The sequence below is a fragment of the Vicugna pacos genome, chromosome 7 (genome assembly GCF_048564905.1).
Source record: "Vicugna pacos chromosome 7, VicPac4, whole genome shotgun sequence".
In the NCBI taxonomy this organism is placed as follows: domain Eukaryota; kingdom Metazoa; phylum Chordata; class Mammalia; order Artiodactyla; family Camelidae; genus Vicugna; species Vicugna pacos.
Genome location: NC_132993.1, coordinates 23,935,580 through 23,951,815, shown reverse-complemented (window position 1 = coordinate 23,951,815; position 16,236 = coordinate 23,935,580). Strand labels below are relative to the sequence as shown.

Here is a 16,236-nt window from a genome sequence, read left to right as displayed (position 1 = left end):
TGGGGATACACTGATTTTTATGAAATAGGAAAATTTCTAACCAAAGTCACGACAACTGTGCTCTAGCCTCGCTTATATTTTACCTCAAAGGATGTTTAAGTGTATCTATTTATGTGCTGGCCTCTGTATACAAGTAACCCTCGAAACAAGGGCATTATTGTTAAGAAAACCCATTCATTTGGGCCATGAATGATAATCTGTTATAAGTCTGCGGTTGCAGACCTAACAATCAGTCAGGAAAAAAGCAGGAGGAGCACAGGGTAGAGTTTCCTTTGAAACCCTAAATGGCTTGAGCTGGGGTGCCTTTGGCCCCCTCTTGCATTTTCCATAATCCTTATCCTTGCAACACTTCGGGGCAACTTCCCCACCAAACAGATAACTTCTTTGAGCAGCAGTGGGGAGAGCGTGTTGCTCAGAGCCACCGTTTATAGGATCGCTGTGAATGAGATGGCCTTTATCAAAAGGTCTTCGTTTCCGAACGCAGGCAAATCATGGTCCTGCGACAGTGACACGCTTCCCTTAGTGATTCCAAACCAAAACGGAGTGAGTAGCAGAGATGTGCCTCAACCCTCACAAGCACGCACACGTCTCTGAAATGAAACAGAGCCTTGCAGGGAAACTCTTCCAGCATCAAAAAGAAGTCTTCTTACCTTTACCAATATCACTGAGCTTTAACCCGCTACACCCACGTATTATAAATATTCATTTATCTCAATTATACGCAGCCTATTTCCTCTATACATGATTTCCAATGTCACCGGAAAAAAAAATTTGAAGATATCAACTGTCATTATTGCCTCATTCTCTTCTTTCCTCCTTGTTTTTAAAACTTGGTAACAAGCTCTTACTTATTTTAAAAACAATGGAGACTATTTAAAAGCTAACATATCATTCCCCAAATTGTCTTGATCCTATAAATCTTTCTTTATCTTTATAGTTTCACCTTGACATTCCTACCAACTGCAACCTCTGACTTCCGTAGCACAGTACATTCCTTTGCAGTCAAAAAAAAAAAAATCATTTTACTATAATTTATCTAAAATGTTATAATTTAATTATAAATGTGTCAATGCTCATGAGTATAAAAAATGCAAATGAGGAAAGATTAACGTCATTTGTTCTAAAATGGAAGCCACTATTGGGATCAACAGGTCTTAAGGAATTTATATATTCCATATTTATTCTCAATAATTAGAAATTCTTTTAGAAATGTAATAGCTCCCCCAGGCTTGAAGTCCAGTTTTCAACCCTTGGTATTATTAGGATGTTTTAAATCAATCTTAAAATGAATTGGACTTCCTGATTTTCACCTAGGGGTTCTGGTGACTTTCCAAAGAACAGTAACAAATTTTCACTTATTCTTCCTTGTGACTCATGACATTGATTTGCATGACCTAAACTAAAAACAAAATCAGAGATGGCCTCATCCGTTTGTGGTTGAGTAATTATGATTTGAATGACATTGAGAAACCACATTTTAAGACAAAATTTCTCTACTTTTAACCAAATTCTACTCTTGGTGGTAGGTTAAGGAAGTACTCCTTCTTTATTCATCCCTCTTATGAAAAGCATGTTATCTCTAAATCTCACATCTTATTGTGAATTAATTAATAGACGCTTTTCATATACAAGAGAAATTTGAACCAAGGAGAAGACAGTGGAGGTAGGAGGAAAGTCCCGGAAGACAGGGAGTGATGAGGATGGAGTGAAAAATGGCAGCCTTGAGTACAGTCATAGACCTAATGGAAATGACTCATTCCAGGCCAGGATCAAATCAGCAACCTTGGCCTCATTAACGCTATGAACCATTCAAGTGTGCTGACAGATGACACTGAACACTAACATAAATTCACAGACTGAAAGTATTCTGTCTCAAGAATAAGTCTGGAACTGTGATTATATCCTTTTTTATGGAGTTTTATGGAAAGTCTCTCTACCTACTTCACAAATAAAAAGACCCCATGTCTGAGGGTGTAGCAATTCCATTCTCCACTCCACCTTGAAATTTCAGATGAGATCATCTCTTCTGGCACAAAGAATACCATTTTCATAAGGATACTTAAGAGTTAGTCTTGGCAACAAGGTTGAGTTAATTATGGGACCTTGGCAGGTCAATTCTTGGTAAAAATAATGACAAAGGATCCCCAGAGGATGGGAGCAGAAGTGCAGTGTCAGAGGCAAAGATGGACAGATAGGCACTTGTCCATCTCACTCCCCACATGGTCCACATCCCAAACTCAGATACCCGTGCTTCCAGTGGGATACTTTTAAAGCTATTAAAGGTAGGATTGTTCTGTCAAAGCCCATTCAGTATAAGGGTGAAGGGTAAAGTGGATCCTCACCTCCACAGCCTTCAGTAGACTCATAAACTCAGGTTTATTTTGCTCATACAGAAGTATTTCTTTCTTGCTGTTTAAGGATGTTTCGTTGATATAACCTTGAGTACTTTGATATCTTGGCAGCCCTCAGGAAGTGAGGGTGAGTCTTCTCTCTGACTGTGGGCTTGGGAGATTAATCCAATTCTCAGGGAAGTCTTTCTTTATGCTTCCCTTTGCCTGACTCTAAACAGGGTCTCAAGTATGGCCCTTGTCAGTCTTTCCTCCTAGGTTCTCTAAGATCAAATTAAATAACAGGTATGTTTTTGAGACTTGGGGAAGAAAAGGACTCAATTTAATATACTGCTAGTACATTGCTAAATAAACCATTCATTTAAGTACAATTTTAAAATTTGATTTACTTAATGTCCTTATGACTAATAATTCCAAAGCAGAAATGGTTATCTCAGGCATTGTATCCTAAATAATAATTTAATACTTAATAGTATTTTGATAATTCTGTATTCTAAATGAAATTTCTAGTACTGTCCTATCTGTCAAATTATCTTATTGGCCTCCTATCCCAGGAAAAATTGAGAAAACAAGAAAGCAAGAAAGCAAGAATTAAAAGATATTCACAGTTACAACTTTTCAGTATGTCTCTAGATTGTATGACATTTATAAAAACTAATTATATAAAAAAAATAAACTAATTATAAGAATATGATTGAAAAAGAAGGGAGGGAACATAGTTTTCACTTGAATTTTGCCATCTTGGGTCATAACTAAGTATAATTGTGAGCTGACCCATTCCAGGGCCATTCCTGAACTTCCGTAAGACCTTGTATAAATGTCTAGTACAGTATTCACCAGACTGTAGAATGTGGTTTTACCTGCCTATAACTTTACCACAACTTCTTTATCCAGTCATCTGTCAATGGGCATTTAGGTTGTTTCCATGTCTTGGCTATTGTAAATAGTGCTGCTATGAACATTAGGGTGCACGTAACTTTTCAAGTTAAAGCTCCCTCCAGATATATGCCCAGGAGTGGGATTGCTGACCATATGGTAACTCTATTTTTGTTTTTTAAGGAATCTCCATACTGTTTTCCATAGGGGCTGCACCAAATTACATTCCCAACATTCCCAAGTAGGAGGGCTCCTATTTCTCCACATCATAACTTCAACAGCAGTAACGAATCTGCATTATCCATCTCTGGAAACTTTTTCCCCTCTCCCCCTCCTCTTTCCACTCCTGTTCCCTCCTAACATAGCATCCAGCATAAAATAAAAGCCCAATAAATGTCTGATAAATGAGTGGATAGTGAATAAATGAATGAATGATGACATATATGGAAAAGGATTATAGAAAATAATGAATTACTCGGTTATTGGGTGCTGCTTTTTTATGCATAATCCTTAAAAGCTGAATGCCAGCTAATATCTCTAGAAGACAAGTAAAGAAAAATCCATGCTCCTGTTTATACTTCATTGACAAGCTTTAAAAGAGGATGACATTCTTATTACAATCAATGGTTAAGAAAATTTTTAGAATTTCGTATTTGAATATCATAAAGCTTTTATTTCTCCTGTGGCACCCAAATTCAGTAAACTTCACCATACACTGTTCATGAATAGAGTTTATACATACGAGCACAGTCCATACCTTTTTTTCTTTTCTGCTGGAGTTACTGGCTGAATATTTTCACTTGTGCGGTAATGGGAAAATTATTATAAAGGGATTAATAGGAAGTCAAAAAACTTTGTTAAGCACCATTGTCATACAGTGTGTCTATTTTCCCTAAGAATATTATCAGTAACTTTCAAACTGCTCACAAAACTGTATGTTTTGACTTAAAAGCCCATCAGAATATCTAATGGCTGATCGATCACTCAGGCAAATTTACTACCTGCTGTGACAAATGTGCTAGTAATTGAATGTAGGAGTTTTGGGGGAAACTGTGTAGAGTCGCATGCCTCTATGCTAATATCATCTTCGGCTTCATTACCGTCTTTCTGTACCTGTCAGTGCCAACTACACTAGGAGGCAATGAAAAAGCCATTTGCTTCCCTGAGTTTAAAATTAGTATTACTGAAGCCATTGAAGAATGTGGCTCTTTTCATCACAAAAGGTTCTAGACCATTCACAAATCATCCCTGGGCCAGAGGCCCTGGTGGGATGCACTCCTTTATCCACCCTCCATCCTCATGCAGGAATCTTGTATCCCAGAAAAAAAAAAATACAGTTAGAGCTGATTAGCTTAGAACTATTTGAAGCCTTCTTGCCTACCACACACCATGAAGTTATGAGTTCTTTAAACTAAGGAGAAGCCTATATATCAAAACTTCAATAAATATTCCAACAGAAAGAAATGTTTAGCAGTTAATCTGGATCCGATGAGAAACTGACTCTGGTTGGCTTCCATAATTCATGAGCAAAGAGCTGTTCCAGTTGCCATGTTCAATGCCCGAGTTACTTGGCTTTAACCATCTGTTGGAACCATACGGGAACTGCGTGGTAGGGTCCTCTGCCATTCTCCTACTGAATCCCCAACCTCCATATCCAGCCCACACATAGACGCTCCCTCCACATACAATTGATTCTTTTGGTATAGTGTTTTCTGGTGACTATCTGAGAAACCAGTGTATAAGTGATGTGTCTGTTAGGATGGCCACCAACCACCCAGATTTCCTTCTCTCCTATCCCCCTTTCCTACCAGTCCATCTGCTCTTGGTCCTTAGGGGACTTATCACTAGGCCACAGAGACACCATACTCCTGGAATAGAAAGAAAGAAATTATCAACTACAAGAGTTCCCACTATGTCCCCACTCCCAGCAATATTAAATATAATAAAACTCCCTTTCTAGAGGTAGACTCTGGAAGCTGGGTATTCTCCTTAAACCTGATGTCAATAAACTGAAATTAAAAAGAAGAGCTGAAAGCAATTTGCAAAGATCCATAATTTCTGCTGAAGAAACACCTTCTATTTTTTCACAAATTCAGTAAACTTCACCATACACTGAACTCAACTCTCCCCGAAATTCTACTATCTCCTTAAGATTATGCTCCAATTCAAGCTGTAGAAAAAAGAACTGGGGTTGGAAAGGAAAAGAAGGCAAAAGAGAAGGTGGGAGGGAAACTTTGTAAAGATCAATAAAAATCAATTGTGAATAAAATTTTTAAATAAGAAAAAATTTTTTTAAAAGACATTGAAAAAAGCAAAAAAGATGACAAGAAAAGTGGTAAATTATAAATTGAATATAATTCAATTATTATAATTATAAATCTATTATAAATCGAACTATAAATCAATAGGAGGGTGTGTGGAAGGAAGGATAGCCAACAAATAAAATACAGGAGGCTAAAAATTAGAGAAAAGGCAAAAGTAAAGGGAGACAAAATGTCAAATAATTTTCAGAAGTCTGGTCAAGAAGATAGAGATTTGGAATGAAGGCAAATTGAAGAGAAAGTTTTCAAAGATATAATACATTTGGATTGTCCTCCCCAATATAAAACACTTTGTAATTTTAAGAGCATGAAATATAACCCAAATGACTTTATTTTCATTAAAATAGTCACGTTTGGCACATTAAAAAGGGCAGTTGCCCCACATTATTGCATTTTTTTTAATTTAATGAGCTACCAGCTGTGGAATTTACTGTCAACTTATGGGAAACAAGATGAAATTTAAGACTGTAAGAAGTTATAAATTTTATCATATAACAAATGGTGTTAACTGGGCTTCTTATTTTCTCCTGTCTGGTGGATATAAAAATCTTCTTAAAAGATGCCAAGGAGCAGAAAGAAAAAGAAAACACTGATCGGACATTGTTTTGCCTCATAGATGTGCGCCTAATAAGCAGACGTCAACATCAAGGGTTGAGACTAAGGGTCTGGTTGCCATTGACTAGGTGTGTACGCTTAGGATGGTAATTTCTCTTCTCTGAGCATCAAGTTTCATCTTTAAAGTGAGAGAGCTGGGTTAGAATGCCACCTGGTTCTAATGTAACACAATTCAAAAGCCCCCATAGTGGATGCTGCGGTTCCCCACCCAGATTGCCTCCTCCCTAAAGCCCTTTACGAATGAAATACCGATTCTTCCAGCTGCTGGGACTATCGGTGGTTGATGGCTCCTAGCTGCATCCCTCTCTAGGAATTGCCCTTGAGCAAAGAGCTCCACCTAGCTCAAGGTTATGTCCCCTTCCTCGGAGCATCCAAGGATGGGTGGGTTAGGGGATATAGAGGCGAGGCCCTCTTGCTCCATTCAGGCATCCTTGTAGGACCACTCCAGCTCCAGAGCTCCCTGTGGTGTCAGCTGAGGTCCTGTAGCATCTGCATCACAGTTCAACTCCTCCCTCTGCCCAGTCCTGCATCCCTCATTCCCTAACAGGTGTTAAACCTGAGCTCACACCCCAATAAACTTCCTGAAGCAAATCTCCACATTAGCATCTTTTTTTCCAGAAACCCAACACGGAATAGGCATTAGATTCACCTTACTTCTGTGAAAACAGCAGTGCCTCCTGGAGGCAGAAATTTTGAGATTTGAACTGTATTTCCAGCTCTCACAGTCAGGAAGTATGGAGCTGGTACTACTGTCCACAATCATTTTCACAGAGCCTGCTGAAACATTATTAAATTATTTCAGAAGAATAGGATTAAGTATGAATATAGAAACACTAAATCCTAAGGTTTTTACTCATTATTCTAACAGTAAAAAACATATATGATAGTCTAATTTTTCAAGCAAAAAAAAAAAAAAAAAAATGAGTGAATCTTTGTTTCCAAGCCTTCTCTAGGGAAAAGAAGCCTCGTACCAATAACTAAAAAACAGAAAGAGTTATAAAGGGGAAAACACAAAGAGTAAAAAAATAATCATTTTAGTAATAATAAGAGGTAAAACAAAATATTCTTAAGGAACTGATAATTAAATTTAAAAATGAAATACAAATGAAAGAAAGTGTACGTTTTTAAATCCTCAGAATTAAGAAGAAAATTAAAACACATACATAATAAATACCATCACTCAAAGCTCCTAAGTCTCATTAAACTAACCCAAGTTTTTGGATTCTTTTCCAATTTTGAATGGGATTCTCTTAGAGTAGTTTTTCAAGAACTTTGGTAATTTTTTTCTTTCCCCAGTTTCTTTCTTCTGCCCCCTTTCTTGTTTTTCCCTCTAAGGGACGAAGGTTTCATCCTGTCCAGTATATTTAAGACAAGCCAATATGCTTCCCTCTAATTGAAGGTAACTCTCCTGTTCACTTTATAGTTTATTTTTGTCTCTTTCTTGCATATGTCAATTTCTTCTCCTTTATTCAATCAGAGAAATCTTGAATTGAAATTGACCTTGAAAAGGCAACTGGTAGGTAGATATTTTTTCCATAAATTCAGCTACCTTCTCTGCAATTCAAAAGTGAACTGTCTACCAAATAAATTGGATGTTTCAGAGCTACTTGGAGCTTGGCTAGAAGAGAAATCCTAGATCTTGGTAAAGTAGCAACAGCTGATTTAGTTAGCATGGAATGATCCTGCATCTGATCCCTGCCAGGAAAACAGAGGGTCTTACTTGCTGTCTCTTGCCTTGGTCTTTCTAAGTAGGTACTATTTGCTGTTTACTCATTTCCTAGCTTTAGGCCCTGGAACAATGTTGAACATAGTGTCACTGGCCCTGGTGCCAGACAGGATCAGGGGCTCTGGGATATTTACAGTTTCCCTTCTTCTGCTTCCATAAATGAAATGGGCAGTCTGAATGGAGGAAATCAAGGGCCAGCTGGCTAAAAACACAACTGGCAACAAAGCACTTGGGCTCCTTCCAAGAGCTGGTGTTTAAAGAGAGGCCATTTAAAGAGCAAATTCCAACTACCACAATAATGGTAAGGACACTAGCTGTAGTACGTAACAGCAAAATTTTACTCAAAAAGATTTTCATTTCCTAAGTTTGGAAACTATTATATGCCCTTTTCATCTTAAGAAATTTTCTAGTCTTAGAGTCAACCCCTTAAAATAGCCGACCTCTTCTACCCTAACAAATGACAAATACATATTACATACTTCAAGAATGTTAAATTATGTGCTATGATGTACAAAGTGTTATTTTTGCTTAAGCTCATTCATACAAAATAAATAAAATTGTTACAAAATCGAGAAGAAAAAAAACAGAGAGAAACAGAGATGACATAAGAATTTAGATGGGATAGTGTGGCAGGCAGCCAAAGACACAACTAATTTTGGAGGTTACTAATACATCTCGAGGCCAAGTGGCAAACATGGAAAGGTAGATTTCCTCAATTAAACAGAATATTACTCCAATTTTGATATTTAAGGGGAAAAAAGTAATAATCTTGGAGTACTAGAAATCCATCAGATAAATGTTACAGGTTTTTTTTTTTTTCCTTGCTGGGTTCTAATAATGACAATCATGGACTGGCCACTTATTAACCCTAGAATCTCTAATAGGTACCAAATCAGAAATATATATAACACCATATTCAGAGAGAGAAATTTAAAATCTAAACAATCCTATATATTATGAGATCTTAAATTATTTCATAATCCAGGAGCAGATGAGTTGGAAGGTGAGTGGACAAAGCTGCTCAGGTCCACCCCTGCACCCATATATAAATGCCAATATATATAAATGACTGGCAAGAGAAATGGGAGGAGGGACCTAGAGAAAAGTGAAAGGGTTCAGCAGCCATGTGGGCGCGTGGAGCAGCAGTTCTGATGCTTATAAATCCCGGAAATGGGAAAGCCAGCAGCTTGAGACCCCCTGGAAGTCATTACCTCTATATAGGGCACGATCTTGCAGGAGAAGTCCTCCAGCAGCCACTTCTTGGTCAGCTCATGAAAGATGACGAGGGGAAGGCAGAAGAAGATGATAAGAAAGTCCCAGAAGGCCAGGTTGGCCAAGAGGGAGTTGGAGATACTCCGCATATAATAGTTGTGACACACGATGCACATCACCGCCAGGTTGCCAATGATGCCGGTCCCAAAGATCACCACGGATAAACACATGACCGCATAGGCTCCGTAGGACTCCTGGGTCAATGGATAGAAGGGGTTCTTCAGTCGCAAGCGCGGGTTCGTGCTGTTTCCCCGGCGGGGACCCTCGCGTTCGTGGACTTCTTCAAGAGAGGACCCATTCTGGGCCAGCGCCCTGCCAGGGGGTGCAATCATCCGCCCTTCGTGCCCCGACGGTGCATTGACCATCTTGGATTGGGGGTCGTGGTGGGAACCCTGGAGTTTCCCGGCTCTCCTTGGCCAGTAATAAAGGTCGCTGGCTCCGGCTTCTGTCCTCACACTCTGCTCCTGGCTGTGCCCGGAAATGCCAGCGCCTCTGGGACCCTTCTCCTTCTCCGCTGAGGTGTGAAGGAAGAGTTGGAGAGCCGTGGGGCTCCCTCTACCCAGAGTTTCAGGGGGCTCCTGATTACGGGCACCTTTCCACCTCCAGGCGCCAGGTGGCCTGGCTGGCGGTCCCGAGGGCTCCGCTGCCCACGCCTCTGCCCCTCTGCCTGCACCTGGGTCACCGCCCCCGGCCGCCGGTAGGTCCCATGAGGGCGCCGCGCGCACCGCTGCCTCCTGCTCCTCCTCCCTGGGCGCAGGGGTTGGCAGAAGGTCTCCTGCAGAATTTCCCGGTCCCCAAGCGTCCCTGCTGCGACGCTGGATCAGTGTAGATGAACAGCTTTTCCCCAGGCAGTTTTCGTTCCTGGGCGCAGGGGCGGACCCGAGGGCAGGAGAAGCGGAAACCTTGAGCAGTAGTAAAAGCAGCAGCCGCGAGGTGCGGGCGAGAGGTGCGCCCGCGGCCCGCATGGCTGGGCGAGGGCGCACCCGGAAGCCGCGGCTCCTGCTTAGGACCGACACCTGCTGCCTAAGTTGCCGCTGAGAGTTAGACACATGTCACATACTAACCCACGCCCCGGCAGCGGGGGACGGAAGATTACGGGGAGGCTGGGGGATGGGTCTTGGGGTCACAACTCTCCCCTTCTACAATCCTTCTTCGTTTGGCGTCCTGTGCATTTCTCAGCCAAATCCAACCCGAGCGCTGCGTATCCCCAAGGTTCAGAGAGGGAATAGCTGCTCCCGGTGGCTGACCTTGAAAACTTGCAACCAACACCTGATTGTTGATTAATGTTGCAACTGGGAGAAGCCCGGACGAAGCCCCACGCTCCTCCCTGCCTTGGGTGGTTGCCTTCTTGGTAACAGTTGCTCTGCCTATTTACATCCTTTCGATACTGCTTTATCCAGTAGCAAGCCGAGGTCGCTCAAGGGAAAGAAAAACAAGTTCCCCTTCTTCAGATGACTAGTAGCCACAATCCCGTTCCCGCTCGCTGGAAACAGGTTGCAAACCGCCAGACACCGCGCGGATGCCCTGGGAACCCTTGCCCCACCTAACCCCAGCGACTCGCGAGGTTACTGCGGCCGAGGAGAAGCGGGATTCGAAACCCGCGGCCACTGCCAAAGTTGTTTCTCCGCTCGCTCAAAGTTGACCAGGGGGCGGCGCGGGCTGCTGGGCGGCGCGTCCCCGCGGAGAAGGGGATCGGTGGTGGGGGTGGGGTGGTAGAGCTGGCGCTTTTCCTTCGTGTACGGTGCCGGCAGCCGCAGGAGGTTGTTGTGGCGACAGCGGGCGCAGCCTGGGCGGAGAGTGTGGTGCCTGGAACCGCCGCGGGCGAGGCGGTGCATGGCCGGGAAGGGGGAGGTGGCCCGGCCTCTCCCCGCTACTCCAGCCGCCGTGCGCGCCGGCGAAAGCCAGCGCTCCGCTCCGTGCCTCCTCCCTCTCCTCTGCTTCCTGCGAGAGATGCTGGTTTATGGGGAGACGGGGTAGCCTGGTGGCTCGCGGCTCACTAAAACCACACACGTTTCATTCAAGCCCTTTGTAGCGGCTTTCACTCGTCAGGAGCTGGAAGCGGCGAGGGAACAAGGGCGGAGGCGCGGAGCCTGCGCGGCTCGAGGCTAGGGATGGGCGGGACATGTTAATTCCCCAGATGTCGGAACCAGCCCGACCGGTCCCAGAGCTGGGTTGCGGGGAGAAGGGGAGAGACCTGTGCGTTCGTTTCAGATCCTCTGTGGCCAATGCGCGTTCCCAGGCCCCCGATCCCCGAGGGAGTGGTAAGGTGAGGCCCTCACCTCCTTAGGTATGTCCAAGAGCTGAGGACGGGAAAGAAAGGAAGCTCAGAGTCTTCGCATCTTAGCGAACGAGCAGTTCCGGGAGTGGGACGCTGAATGAGGATGCTCAGGATGCGTCATTGCCTTTCACACTGAATTAGGGAGTTAGGAGGCATCCTACCTAGGGTTACTGGGGGTTACTTTAGAACCACTCAGAGCACAATGAAAGTACTTCTATTTGCTGAAATCGTGGGAAATGACGGGGGGGGGGGGATTAACTTGAGCAGAACTTCCAGCATGGCTGCCCAGGCTTTTTCCAGCCTTTATATTATAAAGTCCCCACACTCCGACCACAGCTGTCAGGGTATAGCTAATACAACAGACAAATATCAGACAAATTGTTTAAGAAAGAGCAAGTGATAGAGGAAGAAATAAAATTTTGAAAAAAGAGAACATTTAGAGAGACAGGCAAAAATACAATGTGAAATAATGTCAACTGTGGTAAAGCAGAAGGCCTCCTTCCAAAGATGTCCGCATCCTAATCACTAATCCCTGTGAAAACGTTGCATGGCAAAAAGGACTGTGCAGATGTGACGCAGTTGAAGTTCTTGAGATGGAGAGTATCATGGATTATCCAAGTGAGTCCTTTGAAATCACAAGGATCCTTGTAAGAGGGTCTGAGTGAAGTGAGGCCCTGAGTTAGAGTAGCGCTGGAGATCTCTAGAAACTGGAAAAGGCAAGGAAGAGGCCCTGCCTGATCATTTTAGGCTTCTGAACTCCAGAATAAGATAATGACTTTTTGTTTGTATTTCTAAGACACTGTAAGCCACCTGTCAATTACAATAGAGTTTCTGGGAAGAGTACAAAAAGAGACTTTCCCGTTGAGCTTGAATTCCTTTCTGGGCAGAGGTAGAAATTAGTGACACATTAATGTTATCTAGAGTAGAACGGATAGAAAAATAGCTCACATGTATAACCCAAACTTCAAATTAGTGAGATGAGAGGGGAGGCAATCTCTCTGGTTTTATTTTGGTAACTTTTTTTTTCTTGTTCACAACTAGCCCAGATTACCCACTCCGGAATTTTTTTTTTTAAACGAAATACTACAGTTAAGTAGAAGCTTCCTCCCACCCCATTCCCATCCCTCTATCTGAGGTGACTAATATTCTGAAGTTGATGTGTATTTTTTCCATCCATGTATTTTATATTTTTATGATAGATCATATGACTTACCATACTGTTTGGGATGCTTTTTAAGACTTGCACAAATGGTAGCATAGAATAGCTAAGAATTTTATTTTATTCCCTTACATTTATAATTCTGAGATTCAGCCTTTTGATACAGGTAAGTCTGGTTTGTCCTTTTTGTGAATGTGCTATAATTAATTTTTGCATTCCTATATTGATTGACATTTGTGTTGTTCTTCCATTCTTTTTATTCTTAAAAACAAGCAAAGAAGTTTCCTAGTGCCCTCGTGGAAGTACTCCTCTAGGTTTTATGCTTAGGCACGATATTTCAGGTTCAATACCATCAACTTTTTAAGGTATTGACAAATTACTCTCTCCTCCAAGGGCAGAATATGAGAACCCCCTTTTCTTCCTATTCTTTCAAACAGTTGTTCAGGTATTGTCATTCTCATTAATTTTCGCCAGTCTAACGGAGGTGAAATGGCTTTTCTTGTTATTATAATAGCAGTTCTGCAATTATTAGTGAGGTTGAGCATCTTTCCACATTTTTCATTGGAAATCTGGGTTTCCTCTTTTGTGACATCCCTGATCCTATCCTAGATGGACACCGGACCTCACTACTCCCTCTGTGCCACAGCCTGCTGCAAAATGGGGCTTGAGTTTTAGCTTGTTGATGGTGTTCTTATGGGTCAGAAATGTACAACTTTTAGACATACTTCTCATTATTGTCTTTTATACTTTTGCTTCTTGAGTTGTGCTTACAAAATCCTTCCTACTCTGATGTCATGACATTTTACTAAAAATTCTTCTCAACATTTTAAATATTTAGCTTTCATATTAAGGTCCCTAATATGAGGTGAGTTTTATATATACTATGAAGAAGGATATATATTTTTATTTTTCCCTGTATGGATGGCCAATATTTTTCAGTACCATTTATTGACTAGCCCAACCGTTCCCACCATTTGTAATGACAGTTCTCTAACTTTATTCAGATTCCCTCAAAAGTTTATGTATGCTTTCCTGTTTTCTGTTCTATATCATTGATCTATTTGGCTGTCCCTATACCAACATCATGCTGTTTTCATTTCTGTAGTTATTTAAGTGTTAATAGCTGGTAAGGTACATCTAGTAGCTATAAAATCTGTTAATAACTTTAAATTTTATGTGTAGACTGAACTAATCAACAAATAATACCACATTGGTTTCTTTACAACAACCATGTGGCTTTTTTGTCTCATTTCATTGGTAGGTCCAGTACAGTGCTGATTATAAGAGGTGATCCATGTCTTGTTTAGATATTAAAGGGAATACTTTCGATATTTTGACATTAATATTTGTTGTATTTTATTAGTTAATATTTATTAAGGAAGCCTCTTTTCTATTTTTAGTTTACTAACAATTTTAATAATGAATGATGATTACCTTTAACCAAATGTTTCTCCTGTATCTGTTGAGATAAATTTATCTTTATCCTTAAATATCTCAATATTATAAATTATTTTTTTAATGTTCTAAATATTAAGTTATTCTAGCATTCCTGAGGCAAGCCCTATTGTATGCTATGCTATTTTTTTAGAAAACAGGTGGTGCTGAATTCAATTTGTCAAGATTTGCTTTGGTGTTATTGGACATGTGTTTGTAAGGATTGAAAAATCGCCTTATTAGAAAGGCTTTCACTGACCATCCTTATAAAAGAAAAAAGTTCCCCATCTATTTTTCTATTCTCTTATTCTTGATTCCCTTACACATTGTGAAATGAAAACAGAACCGAGGTAGCCAGCTTGGAGAATGATTTAGGAAAATCCTGTGCTTGTCTGCAATGATGCTTTCTTATTCATAAGTAACCCTCTCCTTAACCTGAACAATGATGTCTTCCAACTTGGATGTGCCATGCTTTGACTCCTTAAGTAAAAGGCTTATTGTGACCATGAATAAAATAGAGATACTCATACACCCTGTTGGAGCCTGGGACAATGTCAATCATTTATCTTTTGGGAAACACAATTTTCTTATCTGTAAAACAGGGATATTCATACCTGCTCTCAGCTCTGCCCACCCAGTTGTTATGATGATTAGGCCGATATGAAAAGACTTTATAAGTGTACAGTATTTGTGTTATTGCTTTTAGTGGTTCAACTATTTGTTGCTATTAGCAAAATTTAAATGCCATCAAGAACATAAAAGCCTTGAAGGAGATCATGCTGATAAATGCAAGTCTAAAGTAATATTGAGCTGTAACAGAAAAGAATCTGAAAAAATATACATATGTATGTATATGTATAACTGAATTGCTTTGCTGTACAGCTGAAACTAACATTGTGAATCAACTACACTTCAATAAAAAAATAAGAATTATAAAGTAATAGGCTTATTATATAAGAAAATTTGGAAATCATTCACCACAAAAGAAAAACAAATGCCTTTCAAATCTCTCCTCAAAGATTATCTTATATTTAACTATAATTTTTAAATGGAAATAAACTCATCTATTTCAGTAGTTTCTGCTTCAGGAAGATAGATCAGAAAAGATGTTGGCTAATCATCATCTAGTTTACATCAGCGGTTGTTTATCTGTACAAGAACTGATTTGAACATGGATTTTTCTGTGTCAGGATTCCACAAGGTTTATAATATATAATATAGACTTGTTTTATATACAAAAGAGAGCATGTAAATTATTACTTGTCTTGGCATTTCTATACAGCCTATTACACTTCATTTAATGTTTGGTGTGCTGAAATAAGACACATTACAAAATAAGAGAAATTACTATTTCAAGTTCTAAGATACATCATTGAACAGGAGAAGTTTTACTCGGCACCCAATTCACTTTTCAAATAATTTTTCATTCCTTTTGTTTGGCTTCAGAGAATTCAAAAGAATATTCTCTTCAGAGAATAAAAAAAAATTATAACATACAACCAGTAGATTATTATGTTCTGAAATTCAAACTATGCCTTTTTACAAAAGGTTTGTGGTTGCAACCTCTCTCTGTCCCTAAATTATTAATTGTTAGTTTGCAGCCTCAATTGACTCCCTACTGCATCCCCTCCCTGTTCCACATATGAGAGCCCAGCTAGAATTAATTAATGGGAAAAAATGGTACTGTGTGGGATGAAACATCAACATGATCATGTCTATCTTAAAAATCAAATATCAATACTAAGGTATTTAAATTTTTAAAGGAAACAACAATAATTAAAACAGTCCTTTATTTATGCCAGAAAAAAATGTAGCTTTTAGGCTACATAAAGTATGTTTAGGAAACTATACTGTATAGTCAAGTCTTTTTTTTTTTTTTTTTGATCAGAGAGAAACTTGAATGTAAAGAAGGGTAAAATTAAAGATTAATTGACACATATATAAACAAGCATTCTAACCTTTCTCAGCTCTTTAGAGGTAAATTCTCTGTGAAATGCAGCCCCACCTTTTGGTGAAAATCCATTAAGAAGCAAAGATACTTACTTGGCACTGAGTCAATATGCTATATCAGCGGACCAGACCACCTCAGTTTTAGTCCCTCATAACTTCTCAAATAATATATTTTCCTTAGCAACTACATTGCATTATTTGTAAATCCTGTAAATAATCACAGTAGGCAGAACTTTTCAACAGTTATCCAAAGAAAA

At 40.2% G+C, this 16,236-nt stretch overlaps 1 protein-coding gene across 3 annotated transcripts in view; it reads right to left on the bottom strand.

Annotated features, from left to right (window-relative positions):
* GPR37 (G protein-coupled receptor 37) overlaps nucleotides 1-11,183 on the bottom strand; it is a 54,088-nt gene extending 42,905 nt beyond the window's left edge. For all 3 annotated transcript variants that reach the window (XM_072964569.1, XM_072964570.1, XM_006202247.4), the window contains exon 1: nucleotides 9,098-11,183. In XM_072964569.1, the coding sequence (XP_072820670.1) occupies nucleotides 9,098-10,123 (1,026 nt within the window). In that variant the 5' untranslated portion in view covers nucleotides 10,124-11,183. The remainder of the gene's footprint in view (nucleotides 1-9,097) is intronic.
* Nucleotides 11,184-16,236: the final 5,053 nt, after the last annotated feature.